This window comes from Limulus polyphemus, unplaced genomic scaffold (genome assembly GCF_000517525.1).
Source record: "Limulus polyphemus unplaced genomic scaffold, Limulus_polyphemus-2.1.2 Scaffold775, whole genome shotgun sequence".
Lineage (NCBI taxonomy): Eukaryota > Metazoa > Arthropoda > Merostomata > Xiphosura > Limulidae > Limulus > Limulus polyphemus.
The window spans coordinates 305,033-316,079 of NW_013666385.1; the positions used below are offsets into that span (position 1 = coordinate 305,033).

The 11,047-nt window shown below is 29.8% G+C and overlaps 1 protein-coding gene across 1 annotated transcript in view; it reads left to right on the top strand.

The window, feature by feature from the left end:
- LOC106460462 (GON-4-like protein) overlaps positions 1-11,047 on the top strand; it is a 211,856-nt gene that overhangs the window by 106,732 nt on the left and 94,077 nt on the right. The window contains exons 14-15 of the mRNA XM_013920158.2: positions 2,320-2,433; positions 8,199-9,413. Coding sequence (XP_013775612.2) covers positions 2,320-2,433; positions 8,199-9,413 — 1,329 coding nt within the window. The remainder of the gene's footprint in view (positions 1-2,319; positions 2,434-8,198; positions 9,414-11,047) is intronic.

Below are 11,047 nucleotides of genomic sequence, written 5' to 3' on the forward strand. Positions count from 1 at the left end.
CAAAAAATGTAAATAAATCTAAATTACTCTTTTTTAATTTCTAGAATCATATCAAATTGTAACATGAAACTACATTAGTTTATCCTAAGTAGCTTTAAACTAGTAACAGTATACATCTAGTTATAATTCAGTTTTATTGTTTTATTGCCATTTGAACCGTGTTTAACTACTATTTGTGCCATTATAAGTTGTTAATCACTTGGGGAATGTACAGCTTATGTTACAGTATACATCTAGTTATAATTCAGTTTTATTGCCATTTGAACCGTGTTTAACTACTATTTGTGCCATTATAAGTTGTTAATCACTTGGGGAATGTACAGCTTATGTTACAGTATACATCTAGTTATAATTCAGTTTTATTGCCATTTGAACTGTGTTTAACTACTATTTGCGCCGTAATGGGGAATGTACACCTTATGTTACAGTATCGATTATATTACCCATGAGCTATTCCCAGCTGCTTGCGTGTGTGCCTCATGAAATATTTGTATTATATTATTATTATTATTTATTTTACATAATATAACCTTAACTAACCTAAAGAGATCCCTATTTTTATATTTTAGTTACTTTTATAATAAAGAATAAAAATGAAAAACAAGAAATAAAGTACTTACCCAGGTTTTTTTTGCTGTCGATGATACTTAACCCTACTTTTTTTAATACTAATGGTAGTAATGCACTAATTTTTATTTAATTAAATAATGTACCAAAGAACATAGATTAATAACATGCAAAAAGCAGACGATTACCCCTAACTACCACAAATTGTTTGGCTTTCTAACTATATGACAAGAGTCATACTAACAGAGAAATTGACAATTCTCTGGTCAGAACATAATATAATATATCATTTGATAGATGAAAACCTTGGCTTTCTATTGGTTATAGATAATATAGAATTAAGTGTAAGAGAGAACTATTAACAAATCCTGAAAGAGAGGATGTGACAGTTATCTGTGACAAGAGGTGTCTGATTTTCTATTTGATGGCTCTATCACCAAACAAAATGGAAACTATAAAAATTATGGTTTTTCTGAGCAATGACAATTTTATAGTGAGTAATTTATGTTGAATTTCATATTTATTGGAGGGGTGGTGAATAAAATAGAGAAAATGAGATGCTTATAGAAAATTTGTCACCTTTCTCACATTAGGGGAAATTCAGGATTTATTGAAATAGTGCTTTATAAAATTAAGAACTTAAAACTTACATACTATTAAAATATGTATTATTAGCTATGATTTTATGCTATACTAATTGGTATAACATAAATAAAAAGTAGTTTAATAAAATTTTGAATGTAAGCCACTAAAACCTTGTGACATGCAGTAAATGATGCCCAGGTAGATAAAGTTAATGAAGCTTAACTCTTCCTCAAAAAGTGTTACTGGAGAACTGTGTGGTTTAGTTTTGGATGTGTTCTCAAGTAGTATGAGCTGTATAGATGTTTAAAAAATATCTGGAGGCTGTATGCTCTGTATTTTAACTTAAGGAATGACCAAGTTGTGTAGGTGACAAGTATACTTTGGGAGAAATATACTTACTGTGATATTCCTTATCTCTGTCTTATTCAGATTTGTTTAGATATTCTTCCAAACTCATGAGAGAAGTGCTTTCCATTGTAATTATTATTTTGAGCCTGTTTATGTATTGTAATAATATAGTATTATTTCCATTTCATTACTGGCAACTTTGTGTCCAGTTCTTTCCTTCAATTCAGTTTGTTAGGAAACTCAGTTTAATTAAACATGACATTTTCTACTATATCTCAAATTCTTATTTTTAATCCTTGCAAATATTTGTTTTGAATTTATTAAAAAGCTACAGCCAAGTCATGAGACTAAACAGTGTATTATACTTTGCAAAACTTCCTTTTTTGTCTCATCTATTGTTTTATATACTATTAAATTTTTTGATACCAAACTATTCATCCATGTATTTTTATGTTAGTTTCATTGGGCTTTTCAATGATTAAATAAAAAAACAAGTATATGTCATTCTTATTGTTTTAAATTCGATGACGAGGAACCCTCTTTGAGACTAATAATGCTTGGAGACGGCTTGAATGGATAATTCATTACCCATTCAAGCCGTCTCCAAACAATATTAGTCATTCTTATTTATCATTTAGGTTATAGATGAAATAGAACTCTTCACATTGCAATTCACTTTGACATGAGGTCAAAGCTACAGTCTGATAAACATTTTCTGTATGTTGAATAAAATCAGTAATTGTTTAACATTCCATCATGTCATCTGATAAACTTTAATTTAGAATAATGTGTAATAGGATCATTTAACTTTAATTTCAGTATTATTTCAAGTACCATGTAGCTCCTCCAGTTCCTCAAGTCATTAAACCTTTTGACTTAGACAGTGTGTACCCACCTTGTAACTTACGTACAAGTCAAGTTCCAAAATGGATGGTGAGTAAAGTTTTATTATTTGTTATGATTTCCTGTATCTATGGTTATTTCTTGTCAGGCACCAACTTAAATATTAAATGTCTACATGTTTACCATACAATGTTTTTGAACATTTGATTATTTTTTTTTTTTTCTGATTTATAAAGTAGTGATAAGTATGCCTGTCACTAATCTTACAATAATGGATATATGTATGTGTGTAACCAAAATTCCTGTACCATCTATTTAATGGCATCACAAATGAAAATCCATAAAAATTTCACAATTTGGGTATTCAGGATTCAGACAATTAAAGAATAACTGGTATGTGGAACAACCATTTCTTTATAATAGAACACAATTTTAAATAATTTACTCTACGTGAAGGTTTGATTATATCTTTACTGGTGTAATTTTTAAATGTAGTACTGAGAAACTGGAGTTCTTAAAAAAACACAAAAACTATTATTCTTTCAATAAATGGTACCACTCAGTGCACAACTTTTTTATTGAAAGTTTGTACATATACATCTGCCTGTACTTTTTGATTTTATTGTAGCAAAACAAATTTTACATTATGGATCTGTCAAATGAGCTAGCAGAAGCAAAACACTCAAGATAGTTGTGTAGGGTGAACTTCATAGATGAAGTGATCCTATGTTAAGGTGAAGTAGTAAAGTAATAAAGTTAAAGGAAAAATACATAGTGAAAAATCTCACAATCAAAACAATTAAACATACCTTATTATCTAAAGTGTTTTTTTAAATATTCAAGAAAAAAAAGATTCCATAAATGGTAAGTATTATTATTCATGGGTAGATTAACTTTTATGATGCATAGTAATAAAAATTTGTTCTTTCAAGTAATATATTTCATTATCTTTATTCTTTTATGAAAATGGTTGTTTTACGATTAATTTTGATACTATTTTAAGAAACTTTTTTTAACTTGATCAATTTTCCTTTACATTTTGGCATAAGCCTTGAAAGCTGGTATCAGATTTTTAAATAATAGTTGGCACATTTATCGCATTAACAGACAAATCTTGAAAATGCAGATGAAATTTTCAGTTTTTTATTTCCAGATTTTCTTTTGGAAATGTTAATGTTTTGATGGTAACATTCATAATTAAAACCTTTCAAATTTAACACTAACACTTTAAGGTATAAGATGTGTGAATATATGTAGCTTAACCTTATCCCTACGTGTCTTCCTATGATCACGAGTCAAAGGCCATGTCATCGCATTTGTGGACTCGTATTCAAAATTTTATTGAACTATTATTTTATGAATGTATATCAATAAGTTTGGTATCAAATTGTAAATTATAATTCAAATTTTAGTATGATCTTTTAGTTAATTTCTTAATTTAAAAGTAAATATTACAAAAGAAATCCTATATATCGATTTTTGTGTGTCACGTAGTATGTTGAATGCAGCATTTGTTCATATTAGATGTTTGTGATGTCAAAATACAAAGTATAGTTTTTATGAACTAGGAACTCAAATTACCAATATTGACAACTGTAATATAAAATAAGAACCTCATATGTTTTCTATTTGCTGAGATGTTGCTCATGTACTGAAACACACAGTGGCCCTGCCCACCTCCTCTTTCCAGTACTTCTGTCTCTGACATGTGAATAACCAATCAAAAGCTCAGAATGACCCCTAGTGGCTTTCTCAGCCATTTTCAAATATTATGATGTTAACTCGTTCTTTCAATACAATATTTCAAGATGGTAAGTTGAGTCTTTAGTCTGCTCCAAATTTCATATTTTTTTTTAGACCCAAATACAGCTTAGTTACTAACCTTGATAAATTATAGTGGAATTCTATGGTATCAATATAGTAATTTATGATTTTTTTGTTATTTCAAATGTATATATAAACCTAAAAAAAATATGATTTCATTTCACATCCTCTATGTGCAAAATTTGATAAGGTTTAGCAATCTATGGCATGTAGCAAACGAGTACAAATGCTGTAACTAGAAGATATAATTATTTTCTATAAATCTTTATTTATTGTTCTATATTTTAAAGAAAATAACTTTAATAACTTATTTGTAAGTAGTAATAATTTCTATACATATATAATGTAATATAACTGAAATGTGACTGTATTTTACAAAATACTAGTCCACTAAAACAAAGCCAAGACAGATCACTTGTTAAAGGCTAGTTTTATACTCTTGGATACAGTAACGAGTGCACATGCTTCGCATCATTGCAGCATCAATAATATTAGCAAGGTACAGCTGAAAGGTCAATATAATAATAATATAAAGGTATATTGCTATGAAATTTAAGCTATTTAGACTAAACGTTTTTGTTTTATAATTTATAGTCATTCTAGAATGAAAGAAGCATAATATATTTATTTCAGAATTTTTTATTGAAGTTGCAAAGTCGGTCAAATTGAACCAACCCGTACAGAGATACTTTCGTGAAAATAACAGATAAAATATAGTTTTTTTTCTTTCAAAAAATTTTATAATTATCTGGAGGTTAAAAAGATTTTGCATGTGAAATCTGAAAATGGTCTAATGCATAAAAGTATTTTTAATCTTAAAATCAAAATTATTTTGCATGTTGGATAGTCAACACTCTGAAAGCAAAATATTTATGAGAAAATCTTTAATTAAAAAATCTTAATACTTAATTTATAAACCTGATATTTTGTGTATGAAAGTCTTGTAATATTTACCAATAACCTGCAAAATTTTGTAAAGGTATGCATACATTATCAAAAATCATGGTTAATTCCTCTCATGAATACTTTTGTGCTTACAAGCTGGTTGGATTCTATCCAGCCCGTAATAAAAGGGTTAAGTGTGGAAATTCTTTTTTTAGTTGCACTTAAACTCAACTGCATTAATAAGAGTGTGGTAGTTAGGTACAATGAATTGGTGAGGTAGTTACAACTATCCACAGAATGCAGGTTCTAGAAGTGTTACGCAAAAAATATCGGAGAGAAAAAGAAGTGGAAATAAATACAAATCTAATTAAAAACACCTTAGGTGTGACTAAAAGGTGCAGTCCAAATAGATTGAGTGTGTGACTTAGCTCTTTGGTTACAGTTTGAACCCATTTGGCATATTTCTCATATTGAGAATGATGCAAAGTTGAACAATACTTACAACAACTCTGAGCTTTCTTAATATATCTTCACAAGAAGTGGTAAGATTTTGTTAAAGATTAGAATTATTTTGTACACAAAGAATGAGATTGTTTTACTTGAGTATTTTAATTAAAGATTTGTTCTTTTTGTATTATAGCTACTTGTGCTATTTTGAGAATTATCATCAACATAGTGTGCAGTGAAAGTTAAAATTATAATTTATTTACATACCTTTTAATATTTTGTCAAGTTATCTTGAAAATCTTTTTTGTTTATATTCTTATTTATAAGTTTTTAGTTTTTCACAAAAATTTATTTTTGATGTTTTATTTCCCTTTCCTATCCTTTAGCATTATTACTTAGCACGACACATATCAAGGGGTGTTCTCTGGGTGTCTCTGGCAGTGAGACTTTAGCCATCATCAGAATGATGGGACATTTGCCTACTACACTAAGCCTGTTAAAATGAGGCAGTTTGGCTTATATTTCATAGAAGTTATTAAACCTTTCTAATATACATTATCTATCAAACTAACATATTTATAAGTGAGAAATAATGCTAAACCTCTAGTGAGGTCACAAGCAGCAACAATGCTAAGATTGTGGAATTCTTCGTGCCAATTTTAAAATCACTGTTGGGAAATAGTATTGCAAAATGTGGATTTTTATTCGTTGCAAACATCTAGCTCAACTAAGTATAATTGGCTGAAAAATTGCAACTGTACATGTACAGAGTGGGTGTGGCATCTGTCAGGAGTTGCAAGAAATTTATTTTTTATTTTCTCCCAACATCCGCTATGGAACTTGAAAGGAGAATGTGTGAACAGAGCAGTTAACCTAAATTCTTTCTATATATGAAAGGTTTTGTGTTTTCAAGTCATTCACAACTTACAAAGGTCAAACATCAAAACTTTTGAAGTAACTAACTGAAGTTGTGCATCAAACAGAAGTTTAAGCATTTTTCTATTGGGTTTCTTTGAGCTATAATGTAAATTTGAATTCTAATTTCATTGGTATACATTGAGAGTAAGATTGCTTAATTAAATTTTGAATGTAACAAAGTAAGATCTTGTGATGGGCACAGTACAGGGGTAACTGTAATCATAGGGTTAAAGGAATCACATCAAAATTGACAGCCAAACTAGTAGCTAAACTTGTAGTTAGCCAGGCTGTGTTTTTTGTTCAACTGGTGGCATGATGGTGAGAAAACAAAATATGCAGCCAGGCTAACTAATGAATGAATATTTGCTGTAAAATTTTTATCAATGCTATAAGTGTAGCTACCAGTTTGACCACCAATTTTGATTTCATTCCCTAAAGTTGCACGCTCAGTCCTTTTTTGGCCACATCTTTTTTTCACACCTAAGGTGTTTTTGATTAATATCATGACTTCTTGTCAATACACACCAACAAACCACGGCAAGTAAGAAAGTGACACTCAATAGTAACCAACATTAGCTTTAGGATCACAACCTTATTATTCTGAACAGACCTGTACTTTACAGAACTAACCCGATTCTTTAAAATATATGGTGGTAGTGTTCCTCCCTAAAACAGTGTTAATAATTTCATTTATAGTAATATCATGGAAACTAGATTAACAGTTTCTTGTCATCATCTGCATGCACTCAGTAAAGCTGTATCAGGCATCATTAATTATGCTAAATGCTTAAGCTAATGTCACGTGATGCTAAATGCTGTTTATTTAGGAGAATTTCATGACATTTTGCAAATTTGTGCTTAACAATAGGCAATGAATAATACCCGTCGACCCATATGAATCTTTTGAAAACTTGAGCTAGAAACTGGTTTGCTTGGCATAACCAGTACTTATGTTTCTGCACCTGCCTTAATCCTATAGTTTTACCACTCTGGATAAGCCATATTTAATCCAAATAATAAAAAACTAAAAATGATTCAATTTAACTCTTAGGTGAAGGTGTAGCAAAAGTTTAGACTGATAGCTCACAGGACTTTTTTGTGAAGGCATGTGCAAACATTTTGATCAAAATTTAGTAGTTTTTGTTGAATAACTTTGCACATATGGCTTATATGTAGATAAAATTTTCCACCTAATTAAAGATTTTAAATATCTAGCAGTGTACCAAATTTGAAAAAAATCCATAGAAGGTATGTTTTCTATCAAATATAGTTTCCATACGTTTGATGCAAAGAAAAAAAGATTTTATATCATGTATTTCTTAATGGATTGCCTTGAACTTTGGTATGTGAATTAAGGTTCTGGTAGAGCACATATACTGAAAATATGTGATAATTTGGTTACCACAGTGAGCTACAGGGTGTTTTGACCACACTACCATGTGTCATGATGTACAAACAGAAGAAAAATCTTTATTCATATATAGGTGTTACATTAGTCTTCCAATTAGGAATTTAAGCTAGGGGAAAACAGAATAATGTAAAAGTAAATAAACTGATTTTTATATCTCTTTATATTTGAACAGAGAAGAAAACCCAGTTTTTGAATTTTTTTGTTATTATATATATATTTTTTGTACCCTTACTAATGTCATTAAACTTCTTTGTATTTGAAAATGATGTTTGGAAATTTTTTTTAAAATTTAACTTATTTAATTTTCAGTAGAATTGATTAATTTTAAAATAGATTAATTGAAGCTTTTGTATCATACGTTCTTTTACAGGTCCCATACTTGAGAAATCACCGCGCCATTAGACCACACCCCCATATTACTCTGTCACCTCAGTGTGGAAGTGATATTTCTCTTTCTGCGGGGATTACTTCAACAACTGTGCCCAAATTTGGATATACTTCTAGAATTTGTAAAACACCTGAGAAAAAATATTTTAATAATTTTCTACCTCGACTATCAATGAGATTATCTCCAAGAACTCCAAACAAACCCGTAGTTTCTCCACTTAAACAAATATCTCCCATTTTGAAAAAATATGGACATTGGAGTGGGAGGAACACTCTCTGCTTCCAAGGTACCCCTATAAAAAATTCTGGCTCATCACGTTCATGTCGACGCACTCTTGCTCCCAAAACTGATGGTCTTTCGTGTACTATTCTTGGTTCAACTATTAATCACAATGGTCACATCTCACCTTATGTTAGTCCTAGTGATAAGAATAAATTTTCTCCATACAGTAGCCCTGTTGGAGAATATCGCCCTATTGCACCTAAATCTGTCCAAAATGAAAAAGTGAGTGTAAATATTCATTCTAGTCCAGACTTACAAAAAATACATTACTCAAATTCTTCCTTCAATATTCTAAATTCTAAGTGTAATAAAGAAAAATGTATCAAAAATCTTCCTTTTAAAGAATCAAGTTATTCTGGACATGTAAATAGTACTGCATCAGTTTTACCATTGGACAGTGGTAAAGAAAATACAAGGGTACAAGAAAATACTGAGAAGGATCAGGTATCACAACAGATTACCTGGGATGTTGAAAGTGAGTGGCCCAGTTCTGTTTCAACAAAAGCCTGTCCTGAGCAAATAGATGTAACATTCACATGTTCAGCATTACAAAACTCGGGAGTCATATCAGGTAATATGAAACAAAACTCTTCACTAGGAAATTCTACATGTGTTGATTCTCAAGTTTCTGGCACTATTTCTGAGTGTAACTTAGCTGCAACTAACTTACATTCTGAAGATGTTCCTATAGATTTGGACTTAGGTGTTGAATGTGATTCTCATATTGATGTTGAGCCATGTGATGATGGAGAAGATGATGGTGTTGATGATGAAGAAGATTTAGCAGCTTTGATGGCTGCAAGCAGCACAATATGTCGCAGAAACAGATTAATTAGAAAAAAAAGTAAACAACAGAAAGAATTAGAGTCAACTCTTGCTCTTTTGGCTCCAAATCTTTTAGAATCTGATCCTAAGGTATGAATTTTTGCCACATTATTAAACTGTAATTCTTGGTTTTATAAAGGTGATTTTTGCAACTTTGATGACTTACTGATTATGAGGGAAGTAAAAGCATTCTTGAGAAGCTATAAAGAAGAGTTGATAGTGCTGGCTTGGTTACCAAGTGTTTATTAAACATGAAAATAAAGAATGACTGAAGTTTTTGATGAACTTCAGTGTGTAAGTCTAATTCTAATATATTCTGTCAAATAACTGTCTTTTGCAATATTAAAATGTTGCTTCAATATTGCTTGCTGGTGCTCATATTTGAGTTAGATGTTATGATATATGCTTGAATAAGTTTTTACAAAAATGTTTCCACTCAAAAGATACTTTTTGAGATTTAAAATTTGTGTGGAAATTCAGGTTATAATGTGTACTTTTTGAAATATACAGTGTATATAGTAATTTCAGTCATGTTTATATACATGTGTATGTGTTTACTTGATTTTTGAATTTCTCTCACAATTTTTTGTATAAAAGAACTTGGAACTTTGCAATAAGCTCCTTATGATTATAGAACATACATGAATCATGGTACAAAAAATTGTCTGAGTAGTTGTTTTCCATTAAATTTTTCACAGATAATTAATATTTATTTTTGAAATATCATTCTCAAAATTATAATAAAATGTCATTTCATTTTTGAAAATACTAAAAAACCTAAATGTTTGTAAATGTTTCATTAGTTGTGTATTATATTGGTATTAAATTAATAAAGTAATGTTAGATTAATAACAAAGTATAATATATATATTATAATATATAACATGCTTCTCATTGTTATGTTTGTAGCAGCTGAACCTCCATTAGTTTGATCCACCTAATTATGTGTTTCATAGTACATACATGATTTTGTCTAGCATTAATCCTTATGTAAAAATATACTATTTTAACAAGCTTCAGAACATTAAGAAAGAGAGATTTATATACATTTTTTTCTCAAGCACATTCTGTTTGTAGGTTAAAAAATAATAATTCTGATAATCTCACTCAAATCACACTTCATTTTTAGTTTCAGCCCTTGTTAGTTTTTACCATTATGATATGCAACAAATTGACATCTGTTTTTAACCCTCTCACTACATGTAGATCAAAGTGTGCATTAGGGTGGTTTTTATTTATAGAAACAAAATTTCAAAATGAAAATATCTTAAGTCTTACCCCCTCAATTTGTTACCATCTATTAGAAAATGATTTATGCTACATACAATGTAAATCAAATAATATTTAGAGGTCATTCAAAGCACTTGAATTTTCTGACCATTTGTTCAACAGGGAACTGTTTAACTTCTTTGTTGCATTAAAATGAAATAAGGAAGAAAGCATTTTATAAAATTTTATTCAATCATAAAAAATGAAATACTGTTACGACAGCGGAAGTCATGTGACGCTGGGAGCATGCTTGCTGGAGTTTCTAGAAGGATCATGAATTTTCCTGGCAACTCTAGTTTCTTCCAGGCACCCTCTTTTTTAGTATATAAACCTGGCAAATAAAGCCAGTAAAAGAAGATAGAATTGCAGAGATAGGCAGATAGATTGAAGATAGAGATAATTGAGTCAAGCGATTAGACGGCACCGTAAGTAAAGTATGTGAATCATGTGATTTA